This window comes from Rana temporaria, chromosome 12, assembly GCF_905171775.1.
Source record: "Rana temporaria chromosome 12, aRanTem1.1, whole genome shotgun sequence".
Lineage (NCBI taxonomy): Eukaryota > Metazoa > Chordata > Amphibia > Anura > Ranidae > Rana > Rana temporaria.
In genome coordinates this window covers 532158-550639 of record NC_053500.1, presented here as the reverse complement: position 1 = coordinate 550639, position 18482 = coordinate 532158, and the positions used below count along the sequence as shown (strand labels likewise).

Here is an 18482-nt window from a genome sequence, read left to right as displayed (position 1 = left end):
TCCAGCCCACTGTCTCCCAGACTTCAGGACTTCCTTCAGCCCCCTTGGACTTGCTAGTCACCTCAGGTCTACCAGCCTCCCAGTCCGTCAGGCACAAAGTCCCCCCCACACCAGGGATGTCGTCTCACACAGACAGCTTTCCACACCCAGGACTGTCTTCATACCGCTGCACACACGCCACCTTCCTCCACTCTCTGCTCTAACTAGCTCCTCGTTATTTGGGCTGTGTGCACCTGGGCACACAACCTGCTAGCTATTCATAAGACCTGGACACAGGGTTGGAGATCCCATCCCACCCAAGTCTCTGCAGGATCTCCAAACTACACAACCCCATCCGAACTTAGCAAAACCCGGAGAAAGCTGACAAAACAGTTTCCTCCGTTTCAAAGCTATGCCATGTAGTTCTGCATTCCGCTGACATGCAGACTCTGGGCCAGATTCTCAAAGAGAATCAGTCGCATAGATACGACCGGCCTAAGTCAGAGATACGACGGTGTATCAGGAGATATCAGGAGATACACCGTCGTATCTCTGACTTAGGCCGGTCGTATCTATGCGACTGATTCATAGAATCAGTTACGCATAGATATGCCTAAGATCCGACAGGTGTAACTGTGTTACACCGTCGGATCTTAACTGCAATTTTAAAATTGCCGATGGGGGCGTTCTCGCTGATTTACGGCGACGATATGTAAATCAGCGAGATACGCCAATTCACGAACGTACGCGGGCCCGACGCAGTCACTTTACGTCGTTTACGTAAGCGTTTTACCGGCGTATACTTACCCCTGCTTCTATGAGGCGCAGACAATGTTAAGTATAGCCATCGTTCCCGTGTCAAATTTTATTTTTTTTACGTCGTTTGCATACGTCGATTCACAAAACCGCTCTTCGCAAGTTAGGCTCACGCCGAAACCAATGACGTCCTAGCGACGTCATTGGGAGCATTGACGGCGAATGCGCAAGTAAATCGGCGCGGGGACGCGCCTGATTTAAATGCTACACTCCCCCTGCCCGCGGAATTTGAATTCCGCCGGGGGATTTAAGATACGCCGCCGCAAGTTTGGAGGTAAGTGTTTAGTGAATTACCCACTTGCCACTAAAACTTGCGGCGGCGGATCTTAAATCAGATAGATCAGCGGATCTATAGATCCGCGTAATCTATCTGAATCTAGCCCTCTGTGTCCATTTTTTGCTCCCTTTCCATAGGGACAGGGACTCTCACTATTACGTGTATATTAAAGCTACGTTTTTTTTTTAACATCTTTTTATTAATGTTTCAGAAAAATACAAAGAGAATAAAACAACACTAATGCCGCGTACACACGATCAGAATTTCCGACAACAAAAGTTCTTGTTGGAAATTCTGATCGTGTGTAGCCATTTCTGACGCACAAATATCCTATGCATGCTCGGAATCATTGTACTTCATTTTTCTCAGCTTGTCTTAGTGTTGTACTTCTCGGCGTTCTTGACCATTGGAATTTCCGAGCAACATTTGTGCGACGGTGTGTATGCAAGACAAATTTGAGCCAAAAGCTGTCGGAAAAAACCCCTCACTGTTTTGTGGTCGGAATGTCCAATTGTGTGTACGCAGCATAACATTCTCAAGCTCTTAGCCCACGCAGGGACATCATGTAAGTAAACAAGTGGCTCGAGGTGGCTGTGAGCTGCCATGAGTGAACAACACAACACTACAATAGTATAGGTGTGGCTTGTGTACAAATAAAGGGAAGTATAAGCATGGCATCACATTATATAACCAAAAAGAACCCAGGTACAGTATGTAATTGGTTGCATGAGGATCATCTGTTTATTCCTTATTGCTAATTTTTATTCACTTTATTATTAGCACTATTAGTTTGTTATTGATGCACTTTATCACGCATTATTGTGCTTATTAGCTAATTATTGCACTAAGTTAATGTTGTTATATTTATTAATTAATTTTAAGTAGTAAGCGCCCCAACACCCCCCATTCCACAAAACAAAAGAAAGTTCCATTTGTGGGAAAAATTGACATGAACGTTATTTGTGATCGGCATCGCACGACCGCACAATTGTCAGTTATAGTAACGCCGTGCCGTATCACAAAACATGGCCTGGTAAATCTTCCGGAGGTGGAGGGGTTAATATTGTGGGCAGTACACAGGCGGGAGGAATGCGAGGATATGAGACCCGTGATCAATACACACAGAATGGAGGAGACTTCTATATAAATAGAACACACACGCTGATCTACAGGAACCCATGGAGATGTTCTATCACTCCCCTCCCACGTCCTACAATCCCCTCCCATATCCTACAATCCCCTCCCCCTTCTCTGTCCACTCAGGCTGGGAAAACGAAACTAAGAGAGAACAAAACACCAACCGAGATCAGGAAATACTTCTTCATATCACAGAGAGGAGAGCAACTCTGCACAGGGTAAGGGGGAGAGATGATCTGCAGATCTGTAGACAGGTCAGTGATGAGATAATCTGCAGAATATATCAATATAGATCTGTCAGCAGGGGGAGGGAGCAATGCTCTGCAGAATATATCAATATGGATCTGTCAGGAGGGGGAGGGAGCAATGCTCTGCAGAATTCTTGGGGGGGGGGGGGGGTCAGTGATGGAATAATCTGCAGAATATATCAGTATGGATCTGTCAGGATCTTTATGGGTCAGCGATGGAATAATCACTATAGATGGTAATTGGAGTGACAATGGCCCAGCTTCGGGGTGCACTACAATAAGATAAGTTGGGGGGATTGTGTTTGCAGAAATTACATTTTGGCTGCCATTTATATTTGGGGCTGTATTATGGGGTGATGTCACCCCGCAGTCTCCTTGAGGGGGGGGGCCGTAGTCTCCTTGGGGTGAGATTCCTCCGTAGTCTCCTCGGGTTGAGATTCCTCCGTAGTCTCCTCGGGGTGAGATTCCTCCGCAGTCTCCTCGGGTTGAGATTCCTCCGTAGTCTCCTCGGGGTGAGATTCCTCCGTAGTCTCCTCGGGGTGAGATTCCTTCGTAGTCTCCTCGGGGTGAGATTCCACCTTTCTCTCCTGCACACAGTGTGACTGTTCTCATTCCTGGAGAGCGCTCCACACCCAGGTCACACCTTCGGTAACCAGAGTTCGGCTGCATGAAATGTCTTCTGTTAGTAGAATCGGGAGCCACTCTTCTTCTTCGCAGGTCAGATCTCGTGTACAGCGTGTGTGTGGTCACAGTGTGTGAGATCCCAGGATTCTGGTGTGGATGGAGCCGCTCTTCTTCGCAGGTCAGATCTCGTGTACAGCGGGTGTGTGGCCGCTCTCTTCGCAGGTCAGATCTCGTGTACAGCGGGTGTGTGGCCGCTCTTCTTCGCAGGTCAGATCTCGTGTACAGCGTGTGTGTGGTCACAGTGTGTGAGATCCCAGGATTCTGGTGTGGATGGAGCCGCTCTTCTTCGCAGGTCAGATCTCGTGTACAGCGTGTGTGTGGCCACAGTGTGTGAGATCCCAGGATTCTGGTGTGGATGGAGCCGCTCTTCTTCGCAGCTCAGATCTCGTGTACAGCGGGTGTGTGGCCACAGTGTGTGATATCCTGGGATTCTGGTGTGGATGGAGCCGCTCTTCTTCGCAGGTCAGATCTCGTGTACAGCGGGTGTGTGGTCACAGTGTGTGAGATCCCGGGATTCTGGTGTGGATGGAGCCGCTCTTCTTCGCAGGTCAGATCTCGTGTACAGCGTGTGTGTGGTCACAGTGTGTGAGATCCCAGGATTCTGGTGTGGATGGAGCCGCTCTTCTTCGCAGGTCAGATCTCGTGTACAGCGGGTGTGTGGCCACAGTGTGTGAGATCCCGGGATTCTGGTGTGGATGGAGCCGCTCTCTTTGCAGGTCAGATCCCGTGTACAGCGTGTGTGTGGCCACAGTGTGTGAGATCCCAGGATTCTGGTGTGGATGGAGCCGCTCTTCTTCGCAGGTCAGATCTCATGTACAGCGTGTGTGTGGTCACAGTGTGTGAGATCCCAGGATTCTGGTGTGGATGGAGCCGCTCTTCTTCGCAGGTCAGATCTCGTGTACAGCGTGTGTGTGGCCACAGTGTGTGAGATCCCAGGATTCTGGTGTGGATGGAGCCGCTCTTCTTCGCAGGTCAGATCTCGTGTACAGCGGGTGTGTGGTCACAGTGTGTGAGATCCCGGGATTCTGGTGTGGATGGAGCCGCTCTTCTTCTTCGCAGGTCAGATCTCGTGTACAGCGGGTGTGTGGCCACAGTGTGTGAGATCCCGGGATTCTGTTGTGGATGGAGCCGCTCTTCGTCGCAGGTCAGATCTCGTGTACAGCGGGTGTGTGGCCGCTCTTCGCAGCTCAGATCTCGTGTACAGCGTGTGTGTGGCCACAGTGTGTGAGATACCGGGATTCTGGTGTGGATGGAGCCGCTCTTCTTCGCAGGTCAGATCTCGTGTACAGCGGGTGTGTGGCCGCTCTTCTTCGCAGCTCAGATCTCGTGTACAGCGGGTGTGTGGCCGCAGTGTGTGAGATCCCGGGATTCTGGTGTGGATGGAGCCGCTCTTCTTCGCAGCTCAGATCTCGTGTACAGCGGGTGTGTGGCCGCTTTTCTTCGCAGGTCAGATCTCGTGTACAGCGGGTGTGTGGCCGCTCTTCTTCGCAGGTCAGATCTCGTGTACAACGTGTGTGTGGCCACAGTGTGTGAGATCCCGGGATTCTGGTGTGGATGGAGCCGCTCTTCTTCGCAGGTCAGATCTCGTGTACAGCGGGTGTGTGGCCACAGTGTGTGAGATACCGGGATTCTGGTGTGGATGGAGCCGCTCTTCTTCGCAGGTCAGATCTCGTGTACAGCGGGTGTGTGGCCGCTCTTCGCAGGTCAGATCTCGTGTACAGCGGGTGTGTGGCCACAGTGTGTGAGATACCGGGATTCTGGTGTGGATGGAGCCGCTCTTCTTCGCAGGTCAGATCTCGTGTACAGCGGGTGTGTGGCCACAGTGTGTGAGATACCGGGATTCTGGTGTGGATGGAGCCGCTCTTCTTCGCAGCTCAGATCTCGTGTACAGCGGGTGTGTGGCCGCTCTTCTTCGCAGGTCAGATCTCGTGTACAGCGGGTGTGTGGCCGCTCTTCTTCGCAGCTCAGATCTCGTGTACAGCGGGTGTGTGGCCACAGTGTGTGAGATCCCGGGATTCTGGTGTGGATGGAGCCGCTCTCTTTGCAGGTCAGATCCCGTGTACAGCGTGTGTGTGGCCACAGTGTGTGAGATCCCAGGATTCTGGTGTGGATGGAGCCGCTCTTCTTCGCAGGTCAGATCTCATGTACAGCGTGTGTGTGGTCACAGTGTGTGAGATCCCAGGATTCTGGTGTGGATGGAGCCGCTCTTCTTCGCAGGTCAGATCTCGTGTACAGCGGGTGTGTGGTCACAGTGTGTGAGATCCCGGGATTCTGGTGTGGATGGAGCCGCTCTTCTTCGCAGGTCAGATCTCGTGTACAGCGTGTGTGTGGTCACAGTGTGTGAGATCCCAGGATTCTGGTGTGGATGGAGCCGCTCTTCTTCGCAGGTCAGATCTCGTGTACAGCGGGTGTGTGGCCACAGTGTGTGAGATCCCGGGATTCTGGTGTGGATGGAGCCGCTCTCTTTGCAGGTCAGATCCCGTGTACAGCGTGTGTGTCGCCACAGTGTGTGAGATCCCAGGATTCTGGTGTGGATGGAGCCGCTCTTCTTCGCAGGTCAGATCTCGTGTACAGCGTGTGTGTGGCCACAGTGTGTGAGATCCCGGGATTCTGGTGTGGATGGAGCCGCTGTTCTTCTTCGCAGGTCAGATCTCGTGTACAGCGGGTGTGTGGCCACAGTGTGTGAGATCCCGGGATTGTGGTGTGGATGGAGCCGCTCTTCGTCGCAGGTCAGATCTCGTGTACAGCGGGTGTGTGGCCGCTCTTCGCAGCTCAGATCTCGTGTACAGCGTGTGTGTGGCCACAGTGTGTGAGATACCGGGATTCTGGTGTGGATGGAGCCGCTCTTCTTCGCAGGTCAGATCTCGTGTACAGCGGGTGTGTGGCCGCTCTTCTTCGCAGCTCAGATCTCGTGTACAGCGGGTGTGTGGCCGCAGTGTGTGAGATCCCGGGATTCTGGTGTGGATGGAGCCGCTCTTCTTCGCAGGTCAGATCTCGTGTACAGCGGGTGTGTGGCCACAGTGTGTGAGATACCGGGATTCTGGTGTGGATGGAGCCGCTCTTCTTCGCAGGTCAGATCTCGTGTACAGCGGGTGTGTGGCCGCTCTTCGCAGGTCAGATCTCGTGTACAGCGGGTGTGTGGCCACAGTGTGTGAGATACCGGGATTCTGGTGTGGATGGAGCCGCTCTTCTTCGCAGGTCAGATCTCGTGTACATCGGGTGTGTGGCCACAGTGTGTGAGATACCGGGATTCTGGTGTGGATGGAGCCGCTCTTCTTCGCAGCTCAGATCTCGTGTACAGCGGGTGTGTGGCCGCTCTTCTTCGCAGGTCAGATCTCGTGTACAGCGGGTGTGTGGCCGCTCTTCTTCGCAGGTCAGATCTCGTGTACAGCGTGTGTGTGTGGCCACAGTGTGTGAGATACCGGGATTCTGGTGTGGATGGAGCCGCTCTTCTTCGCAGGTCAGATCTCGTGTACAGCGGGTGTGTGGCCGCTCTTCGCAGGTCAGATCTCGTGTACAGCGGGTGTGTGGCCACAGTGTGTGAGATACCGGGATTCTGGTGTGGATGGAGCCGCTCTTCTTCGCAGGTCAGATCTCGTGTACAGCGGGTGTGTGGCCACAGTGTGTGAGATACCGGGATTCTGGTGTGGATGGAGCCGCTCTTCTTCGCAGGTCAGATCTCGTGTACAGCGGGTGTGTGGCCGCTCTTCTTCGCAGCTCAGATCTCGTGTACAGCGGGTGTGTGGCCACAGTGTGTGAGATCCTGGGATTCTGGTGTGGATGGAGCCGCTCTTCGCAGCTCAGATCTCGTGTACAGCGGGTGTGTGGCCGCTTTTCTTCGCAGGTCAGATCTCGTGTACAGCGGGTGTGTGGCCGCTCTTCTTCGCAGGTCAGATCTCGTGTACAACGTGTGTGTGGCCACAGTGTGTGAGATCCCGGGATTCTGGTGTGGATGGAGCCGCTCTTCTTCGCAGGTCAGATCTCGTGTACAGCGGGTGTGTGGCCACAGTGTGTGAGATACCGGGATTCTGGTGTGGATGGAGCCGCTCTTCTTCGCAGGTCAGATCTCGTGTACAGCGGGTGTGTGGCCACAGTGTGTGAGATCCCGGGATTCTGGTGTGGATGGAGCCGCTCTTCTTCGCAGCTCAGATCTCGTGTACAGCGGGTGTGTGGCCGCTCTTCTTCGCAGGTCAGATCTCGTGTACAGCGGGTGTGTGGCCGCTCTTCTTCGCAGGTCAGATCTCGTGTACAGCGGGTGTGTGGCCACAGTGTGTGAGATACCGGGATTCTGGTGTGGATGGAGCCGCTCTTCTTCGCAGGTCAGATCTCGTGTACAGCGGGTGTGTGGCCACAGTGTGTGAGATACCGGGATTCTGGTGTGGATGGAGCCGCTCTTCTTCGCAGCTCAGATCTCGTGTACAGCGGGTGTGTGGCCGCTCTTCTTCGCAGCTCAGATCTTGTGTACAGCGGGTGTGTGGCCGCAGTGTGTGAGATCCCGGGATTCTGGTGTGGATGGAGCCGCTCTTCTTCGCAGCTCAGATCTCGTGTACAGCGGGTGTGTGGCCGCTCTTCTTCGCAGGTCAGATCTCGTGTACAGCGGGTGTGTGGCCGCTCTTCTTCGCAGGTCAGATCTCGTGTACAGCGTGTGTGTGTGGCCACAGTGTGTGAGATACCGGGATTCTGGTGTGGATGGAGCCGCTCTTCTTCGCAGGTCAGATCTCGTGTACAGCGGGTGTGTGGCCACAGTGTGTGAGATCCCGGGATTCTGGTGTGGATGGAGGGGACGGTCCCGCTGCCGCAGCCTGGAGAACTCGGAGGCAGAAAGCTTCTGTGGTTGGATGGTGCCGGGGTGGTAATAACATTTAAGGCATTATGTACTGAGGACCAATGGCAGCAGTCCGTGTGGGTGCACACATCTCCATAGTACCACCCCGTGGCTCTCAGTGGAGTCTCTCTGGACATGTGATTGGTTAGAATGGGTTGGACTGGGTTTGATGGTCTTGCCATTTGTTTTATAACATTTCATTTGTGTATGAAGCTCACCATACACATCACAATCTGACCATACAATCTACTTTAGATTTACCAAACGATGTAATATGAGGGACCTCCCCAATATATTCAATCAATTTGTATCCAATCAGGCAGACCCTTCTACTACATAGTTGTCGATTTCTGATACCCCGTACACACGATCAGAATTTCCAACAAGAAAAGTCTGATGGGAGCTTTTGGTCGGAATTGTGTGTAGGCTCCATTGGACTTTTCCTGTCGGAATTTCCAACAACAAAAGTTTTAGAGCAGGTTCTCAAATTTTCTGCCGGAAAAAATTCCAATTGGAAATTCCGATCGTCTGTAGCAATTCCGACGTTCAAAATTCTGACGCATGCTCAGAAACAATTTGACGCATGCTGGGAAGCATTGAACTCCATTTTCGTGGCTCGTCGTAGTGTTGTACGTCACTAGCGTTCTTGACGGTCGTAAGTTCAGAGAAGTTTTGTGTGACCGTGTGTATGCAAGCTGAGCTTGAGCGGAATTCCGTCTGGAAAAGCATCCAAGGTTTTTCCAATGGAAATTCCAATCGTGTGTTCGCGGGATTAGGGTTCCAATCAGACTGATCGATCTATAATCAACAACCCCTCTGATCAATATCCCGCACACAGCAGAGTGGATTTTGATCAATAGTTAAGATCTGAATGTAACTTATCATCGATCACATCGCACATTTCCACCATCTCACAATCTGATCGATCAAAATACAATCGTATTCATAAACAAAGCATCTCATTGCTGCCAATCGACTGATCGGTTTCCACCTTGTTTGATTACTTCTGATCTAAATTGAGTGTAAATGAATTGAAAGGGAAGTTATGGCTCCTCGATTGTTTGCAGATTTGTTTGGATTGGCCGCCATAGAGGAGATCGTACGATCGGACTGTAAAGTGGTGAGATTGTTTGAGTTTTGGTTCTCGGTATGTAGAGTGGTGGTAGGTGGCCTAAGAGAAACCAAAGTCTAAATCTGGTCCTGTACACGGCGGTAGTAATAACGAGGCGCGTTCCTCGGTGGCGGAGGATGACCAATACGATCATTACTGGTTCTGGTCATAAGAATGCGTTCGATCTTCTAGAAGATTTGGTGATCGGAGGAGGCCACAATCATATCCTCATATAACACATCGTCCTATCGCCTAGAATTGTACTGGTTCCTTACCTGCACTCCTCACATCCAATCTACACCTCTGGGGGGCACCAGCCCAGTCCCAACATGGAGCCGCTTCCTCCCGTCCCATGATGCCCTGCAGATTGAGGAACAATACCAGAAAATTCAAACATTGTTTCTTATAGTCCTACAGTACAGGACACAGGATCTGTATTCATCACCATTGGGTTATATGTAGCTGCCTTCAGGTGATTGGACACTGGAAAAAGAGAATGATGCAGGGACATTCCCCTTCTATAACCCCTCCCATATTCCAAGCCAGGACATCGCCTTCTATAATCTCTCCCATTCCCAGCAGGTCATTCCTGCTATATAACTCCTCCCACACCCAGCAGGGACATCTCCCTACATGACACCTCCCATAACCAGCAGGGACATCTCCCTATAAAACTCCTCCCACGCCCAGCAGAGAAATCTCCCTATAAAACTCCTCCCACACCCAGCAGGGACATCTCCCTATAAAACTCCTCCCACACCCAGCAGGGACATCTCCCTATAGAACTCCTCCCACTCCCAGCAGGGACATCACCCTATATACCCCCTCCCACTCCCAGCAGGGACATCTCCCTATAAAACTCCTCCCACACCCAGCAGGGACATCTCCCTATAAAACTCATCCCACACCCAGCAGAGAAATCTCCCTATAAAACTCCTCCCACACCCAGCAGGGACATCTCCCTATAGAACTCCTCCCACTCCCAGCAGGGACATCACCCTATATACCCCCTCCCACTCCCAGCAGGGACATCTCCCTATAAAACTCCTCCCACACCCAGCAGGGACATCTCCCTATAAAACTCATCCCACACCCAGCAGAGAAATCTCCCTATAAAACTCCTCCCACACCCAGCAGGGACATCTCCCTATAAAACTCCTCCCACACCCAGCAGAAAAATCTCCCTATAAAACTCCTCCCACACCCAGCAGGGACATCTCCCTATAAAACTCATCCCACACCCAGCAGAGAAATCTCCCTATAAAACTCCTCCCACACCCAGCAGAAAAATCTCCCTATAAAACTCCTCCCACACCCAGCAGGGACATCTCCCTATAAAACTCATCCCACACCCAGCAGAAAAATCTCCCTATAAAACTCCTCCCACACCCAGCAGGGACATCTCCCTATAAAACTCCTCCCACACCCAGCAGGGACATCTCCCTATAAAACTCCTCCCACACCCAGCAGAAAAATCTCCCTATAAAACTCCTCCCACACCCAGCAGGGACATCTCCCTATAAAACTCCTCCCACACCCAGCAGAGAAATCTCCCTATAAAACTCCTCCCACACCCAGCAGGGACATCTCCCTATAAAACTCCTCCCACACCCAGCAGAGAAATCTCCCTATAAAACTCCTCCCACACCCAACAGGGACATCTCCCTATAAAACTCCTCCCACACCCAGCAGAAAAATCTCCCTATAAAACTCCTCCCACACCCAGCAGGGACATCTCCCTATAAAACTCCTCCCACTCCCAGCAGAGAAATCTCCCTATAAAACTCCTCCCACACCCAGCAGGGACATCTCCCTATAAAACTCCTCCCACACCCAGCAGAGAAATCTCCCTATAAAACTCCTCCCACACCCAGCAGGGACATCTCCCTATAAAACTCCTCCCACACCCAGCAGAAAAATCTCCCTATAAAACTCCTCCCACACCCAGCAGGGACATCTCCCTATAAAACTCCTCCCACACCCAGCAGAAAAATCTCCCTATAAAACTCCTCCCACACCCAGCAGGGACATCTCCCTATAAAACTCCTCCCACACCCAGCAGAGAAATCTCCCTATAAAACTCCTCCCACACCCAGCAGGGACATCTCCCTATAAAACTCCTCCCACACCCAGCAGAAAAATCTCCCTATAAAACTCCTCCCACACCCAGCAGGGACATCTCCCTATAAAACTCATCCCACACCCAGCAGAGAAATCTCCCTATAAAACTCCTACCACACCCAGCAGGGACATCTCCCTATAAAACTCCTCCCACTCCCAGCAGGGACATCTCCCTATAAAACTCCTCCCACACCCAGCAGGGACATCTCCCTATAAAACTCATCCCACACCCAGCAGAGAAATCTCCCTATAAAACTCCTACCACACCCAGCAGGGACATCTCCCTATAAAACTCCTCCCACTCCCAGCAGGGACATCTCCCTATAAAACTCCTCCCACACCCAGCAGGGACATCTCCCTATAAAACTCCTCCCACACCCAGCAGAAAAATCTCCCTATACAACTCCTCCCACACCCAGCAGGGACATCTCCCTATGAAACTCCTCCAACCCCCAGCAGGGACATCTCCCTATAAAACTCCTCCCACACCCAGCAGAGAAATCTCCCTATAAAACTCCTCCCACACCCAGCAGGGACATCTCCCTATAAAACTCCTCCCACACCCAGCAGGGACATCTCCCTATAGAACTCCTCCCACTCCCAGCAGGGACATCACCCTATATACCCCCTCCCACTCCCAGCAGGGACATCTCCCTATAAAACTCCTCCCACACCCAGCAGGGACATCTCCCTATAAAACTCCTCCCACACCCAGCAGAAAAATCTCCCTATAAAACTCCTCCCACACCCAGCAGGGACATCTCCCTATAAAACTCCTCCCACACCCAGCAGAGAAATCTCCCTATAAAACTCCTCCCACTCCCAGCAGGGACATCACCCTATATACCCCCTCCCACACCCAGCAGAGAAATCTCCCTATAAAACTCCTCCCACACCCAGCAGGGACATCTCCCTATAAAACTCCTCCCACACCCAGCAGAGAAATCTCCCTATAAAACTCCTCCCACTCCCAGCAGGGACATCACCCTATATACCCCCTCCCACTCCCAGCAGGGACATCTTTCTACATGACACCTCCCATAACCAGCAAGAAAATCTCCCTATTAAACTCCTCCCTATATGACACCTCCCAAACCCAGCAAGAATCCTCACCAATATAACTCCTCCCACACCGAGCAGGGGCATCTCCCTACATGACACCTCCCAAAACCAGCAGGGACATCTCCCTATAAAACTCATCCTACACCCAACAGGGGCATTCCCCTATAGAACTCCTCCTACAGGAAGCAAGTACATCCCCCTATATACCCCTCCCAGCAGGCACATCCCCCTTAATACCCCCTCCCAGATAGTGTTCTTAGGTGACTGACCTTCTTCCTATGGATGTTCCTCTCTATCGCTGGTGATTCTTTTATCAAGGTTTCTAACGCACCATAGCCGCTGCAGCTCCTACTGCATCTTCCAGATGGGCTAACTCCTTGACAGAGCCTTGGGGGGGATGGTATCCCAGCCCCCCTAGAGATTGAAGAAGCGGGGGGAGTTGTTGGAATACCTTGGATCCTTCTGTAGGGGCTCCTCTTGGCACATAGTACAAGGCATGTCGCTAACCACACGGTGCTATATTGGTTCAGGGGTGTGATGTGCCAGCAGCAGAGCTTTGTCCCTGAAGACCCCTGTAAGGATAAGTCCATAATGAAGGGTGGAGCTAAAAACCCTGTTTTTCAACACCATGCACAATGTGGATGCCCTTTAAAAATTCACGCCCAGAGTGCCTTTTATCTCCTTCACAAACCCTGGCACTCACTATACCCGCATGCTTCAGTCTCACTACTACAGCTGTGCAGCCTCTTCCACCTTCTGGGCACAGCTCCTGGCTCCCCTCCATTGGCACAGCATAGCGGTTTCTCCACACTACCTGGGTTCACCTTAGAGCCTGACACGGAGTACTTCCCCCGTCTGCACATCTACAGAGGTAGTGAGGACCCCTCTGGGGAGAACATTTCACAAAGCATGTCAGATTAAAAGTGGAAACGGGTCACATGGACTTGGTAGCCGGGACTCAAACTTATTGTCAGGTGGAGTTTCTTAGTCTTCAGCATCTGGGTCCCGGAGGAATGGAGTCCCCATCTGGAATTGTTTCAAGCCTTTTGCCACAGGCGGGGGGCGCCAGACGTGGATCTTTTTGTGCCCAGATTCACCAACTGGACAGATTTGTCACCAGGTCCAGGGACTCTTGAACCTTTACAGTGGATGACCAGGCGGGACCACTCTACCCCTGAAGCTTCTCAGAAGGATCGAGATGCAAGAAATTCTGGTGATTTTCATTGCAGCCGTTTGGCCCAAGAGGTCATGGTTGTTGAAGTCCTCAGAAATAGGGGCCTATCTGACTTGATTTTTCTATACAGTGAAGGCCAATAAAATAAGCTTCTGACAGAGTCTATAAACACACCTAGAAGGCCTATTCTTACTCTGTGTGACATATTCCGTCCTTCCCCCACGCTCAATCAGCATCTCGTTTAGAGTACCACGAAAGAACAAATCTCATCCTTGACACTTCTGTTTGAATAAACCCTTGGTCATCAAAATGGGACGCGTCTCAGAACTACTGATTGGTTCCTTCTTTAATCAGTAGTTCCGAAACGCGTCCCATTTTGATGACCAATTTCCTGTTTGCGGTCCACGCTGGTTGTTGCCCCCTTCCGCTGATGTCATTTCTGGGATCCTTGTTCCATTTTTGGGGATATTAAAAGTTTTTAATTCTGCACTTAGAGGCGCCTTTTTCTTTTACCTGTTTTCTATTAGAGATCGCTTTCCTCTTTGAGTGCGGCCTGAACTGTTTGAAGATCACATCCTCTCAATACCCTCATCCAATTCCGACATTATCTGCTAGGTCCTGACATTTCGCAGCGCTCTTGTTACATGTTTATCTGGATTTATCTTTAAATTCTTCATCAGGCATCCGTCTCTGAGATTTGCAAGGCTACCACCTGGGCTTCTGTCCGCACATTTGTATAGTTCTGCCGGTGGATGTACAGGCCTCCAGATGCCACGTTCAGGCATAAGGTGCCACAAGCTGCTCTCCAAGTCTATTGAGCCTTCTCGATCCATTTGTTATGTGGGCAGCTGCCCACCCCAGTTAGATATTTTTTGGGTGTTTTATTGGTAATGTTACATGTTCTGGAAAATGTATAGATAGGCAACTCCTATCCTCATATTGATCAATGGTTCCAAATAATTAAATTGTGCAGTAGGGAACAGACACAAAGATCCACGCCACATCTTTCCAATAATTGTTCTGTTTATTTGGCACAATTGAAGGTTTTTATACACGTGATTACATAGGGATCACAATATTACAATAGTACTTTTATGGTAACAAGGGGCGTAACATAGGCAGGCTAATTCTAACCAGAACTTCAAAGAATGTAAACATAATCTAAACATTGAGGGCTAGATTCAGAGAGGAGATACGCCGTCGTATCTGAGTGCGGGCCGTCGTATCTATGCGCCTGATTCATAGAATCAGTTAGGCATAGATTTCCCTAAGATACGACCGGCGTAAGTGTTTTACACCGTCGTGTCTTAGGCTGCATATTTACGCTGGCCGCTAGGTGGCGCTTCCGTATATTTAAGCGAGGAGTATGCAAATGAGCTAGATACGCCGATTCAGAAACGTACATCCGGCCGGCGCATTTTTTACGTTGTTTACGTTAGGCTTTTTTCGGCGTATAGTTACCCCTGCTATATGAGGCGTATCCTATGTTAAGTATGGCCGTCGTTCCCGTGTCAAGTTTTGAAAATTTTATGTCGTTTGCATAAGTCGTTCGCGAATAGGGATGTACGTAATTTACGTTCATGTCGAAAGCAATGACGTTTTGCGGCGGATTTTAGAGCATGCGCACTGGGATTTTTTCACGAAAGGCGCATGCGCCGTTCATAAAAAACATCAAATACGCGGGGTCACAGTTAATATACATAAAACACGCCCACATCATCCACATTTGAATTAAGCGGGCTTACGCCGACACAGATACGTTACGCCGCCATAACTAAGGGCGCAAGTTCTTTCTGAATACAGAACTTGCGCCCTAAATTACGGTGGCATAACGTATCTGAGATACGTTACGCCGGGCATAAAGATAGACAATTCTATCTGAATCTAGCCCTATTAGTGCAGAGTGCAATACATAGACAAACCATACAAAATAGAGATTTAGGCCCCTTTCACACGGACGGACTGTCAGTTTTGACGGCGGACCTGAACGGCCGCTCCATGCAGTCCTATGGAGAGTCGAATGTCAGTGGAGACATGTCCACTGACATCCGATCCGCCAAAATCTGACGTATGGCGATACATACATATCCATCCATGGCGGATTGGGTGAGATCTGATGAAAATAGACATGCTGTCTGTTTTCATCAGATCGCTCCATAGGAATCAGCGGCGCTACACAAGCCCCTCCCCGCTCAGTAAGCAGAGAGGAGCATGTCATCCGTCGGCTCAGCGGAGATCTGCGGACTGATCTCCCGCTGAGCTGGCCGGAGCAGGCGGACTCCGCCTCGTGTGTAACTGGCCTTATACAGAATTTACAAATATCTTTTACAATACAGATCTTGCGTCCCATACTGCGCTCCAAGAAACTAATTTCTTTAAGGCTGCTTGCACTTTTGTGTGTGGGTTTAACCCTTTCTCGACTGCTAGTGGGGGTTAAAACCACCCCGCTAGCGGCCGAAAATCGCGGCAAAAACGACAGTAAAGCACAGCTAAAAATAGTGGCACTTTACCACCGACGCACCCAGCGCTTCAGTGTGAAAGTACCCTAAGAAATCTTGGTTTTATCTTCGCTGGCCTACCTGATGTCAACTCTGCCACCTTGACCCTACAGGTCCATAAAAGAGTAATTATCATTCCCTATAGGCGTTCCCACCTCTCTGTCCTCGTTGTTATCGGTAACTGAACTCTAGATCTGCACTGTAAATACACAATTTGTTTTGCTGCAATACTCAGATGTCAATCTCGTAGCTTTTCCCTCCCTCTTTGGTAGCTAGCTATGTCCCACTGACATAAAGTAATCTGGCTGATCCTCATGTCAGTTCAGTTCCCCCCTGGGTGTCCCATACGGAGCGATTTGTCTATGTGGGGTGATAAACACTCTTCATAGACTACTTAAAGGGGTTGTAAAGGAATTTTTTTTTCATAATAATCATCCTTTACCTTCAGACATTCTTTTCACTTCCTCATTGTTGGTTTTTGCTCAGAAGTTGCTCTATTTCTTCTTTGTTCTGTTTACTTCCTGTTTGTCTGATTGTTACTGACCACCATGACGGGAGTGTTTACTGCGGTGGTCAGTGACGTGCTAACCCCTCCTGGGAACTACATCTGTGCGGCAGGACGCTCTCTACGACTTCAAGGAGGTGTGAATTACTGGGCGTGCCGCATTTCATACTGGGAAATGTAGTTCTTACATGAACGAGCGCCGCAAACTAGGAAGTGAATGAGAGAACAGAAACTAGAACACCGGAGGTGATATAGATGAAGGAATTTAATAACAGAATCATTACACTATTCTGTCTGTCTACCTTGCAGACATTCATTTTAGGCAAAAAAAAATTTCCTTTACAATTCCTTTAAGAGGAGGCAAAGGGCAGAGTTGACTCACCACATGCAGACATGAGGATCAGCCAGGAAAGGAGGATTTAAAAACATGCGAAAAAATTTCCATAAACGAGGGCCCAGACCGTACATTCCATAGACACTGTAATGAGCCTGCCGAAGAACGCGTCTCCTCTAGAGGATGAATCCCGATGACGGGCTTTCCATTGCTGTAATGAGAGGGAAGACATCTACAGCCAAAGGCAGGGATGGTCTCCTCAGTTACACTCCGTGCATTATCTGCTATCTCTGCATTCCAGGTTAGAAGGAAGCTGGAGAGTCAATCCTGACACCAAGAGATAAAAAAGGTAACAGGGTAGGGAGCTTCAGCACACCTGTGATTGACAGCCTCAGCTCTGTTCCTGTGTGCTGTGTGAAGGAGGGTGTGTCCCTTTCCTCCAATCAGCTCTCCACATTAAAGGGGTTGTAAAGGTAAATGTTTTTTCACTTTAACGCATCCTATGCAAGCTGTACACTCACTAGACACACCCCCCCCCCCCCGTGTACACCCCCCCCTTGTGTACACTCACTACACAACATTGTAGATACAAAGTATCATTTCTTCAGTGTTGTCACTGAAGATACAAGAAATGAATGAATAATATATTTACAAAGATGTGAGGGGTGTACTTACTTTTGTGAGACAATGTGTGTATACACCAGGTATATATACTGTAAATTATTATAGTGTATGTATATACAATATATATATATATCCACCTTAAATGCTTTGATTGCCTTTTATTTGATATAATAACGTGTTCTGTTTTGTTTTTATTGTTGCAGATTCTATAGAGAAGCGTGGATGATTTCCACAGATAACAATGGGTAAGTCACAGAGAATATTTTTTTTATTCCTATAATAGCTGGTTGGACCCCTTTCACACTCCCCCCGAAGCCCGCCTGCTCAGTGGGGAATGTGTCCGCTGACCCCAGATGAAGAGGCGGATGGTTTGTCCGTCTGTCTGCAGACACAGCGCACTGTCCTCTGTGGGCAGTCGGAGGTCAGTAAATGGGCCGCCTGTCTGTATCACCCGATTGGTCATCCCATTCAATAAACAGATGGGGAATGGATCCCGTTTGTGTTTTTTAGCAGATAGGATCAGATGCCAACGGACACGTCTCTCCTGACACCCGCAGCTCCATAGAGGGCAATAGATGGATGGTCCGATTGGGGCCACCAAAAAAAAGGGGCCTTACCCGTCCAGCAGGTTGTGAGTTCAAATTCAAGCTAAAAGAGGGGCTGCTACCCCATGCTTCCAGGTATGTCGCCCCGCTGTGCGCTCTGCCGCCCCCCACCCCACAATGTCAGAGAAAAGACCTTCTTCTCTTTCCGGTTTCCATTTTGGCTCTATACTTGAAAAAATATATACAACGCGTGTATGTACAGTGAGGTCCATATATATGTAGCACTTACCCCGGAGGAGCTGCTGGTTAGATTTGGGTCCTGCACGTTACCTCAACACTTGTCGTCTAGGGGAAGAGAGTCTGAAAGAATTCCAATGTCCACACAAGATGGAAAACCTCCAACTGTCCGGGTTTTATTCTTTTGCTGAAAACTTGTAGAGAAGAGGAAGGGAAGGTTCAGGTACTCGCTACAGATCACTGGGGAAAAACCCCTCAACTCCAAAGTCATTCACCACTCCCTCCTGAGTGGGTATTGCTCACCC

At 50.0% G+C, this 18482-nt stretch overlaps 1 protein-coding gene across 2 annotated transcripts in view; it reads left to right on the top strand.

The window, feature by feature from the left end:
• Positions 1-2301: 2301 nt before the first annotated feature.
• Positions 2302-18482, top strand: part of LOC120919416 (sterile alpha motif domain-containing protein 9-like) — a 34193-nt gene continuing 18012 nt past the window's right edge. The window contains exons 1-2 of one of the 2 annotated variants that reach the window (XM_040331580.1): positions 2302-2427; positions 17599-17640. In XM_040331580.1, the coding sequence (XP_040187514.1) occupies positions 17637-17640 (4 nt within the window). In that variant the 5' untranslated portion in view covers positions 2302-2427; positions 17599-17636. Of the gene's footprint in view, positions 2464-17598; positions 17641-18482 lie in introns of both variants that reach the window. The other variant, XM_040331578.1, reaches the window with a different exon arrangement.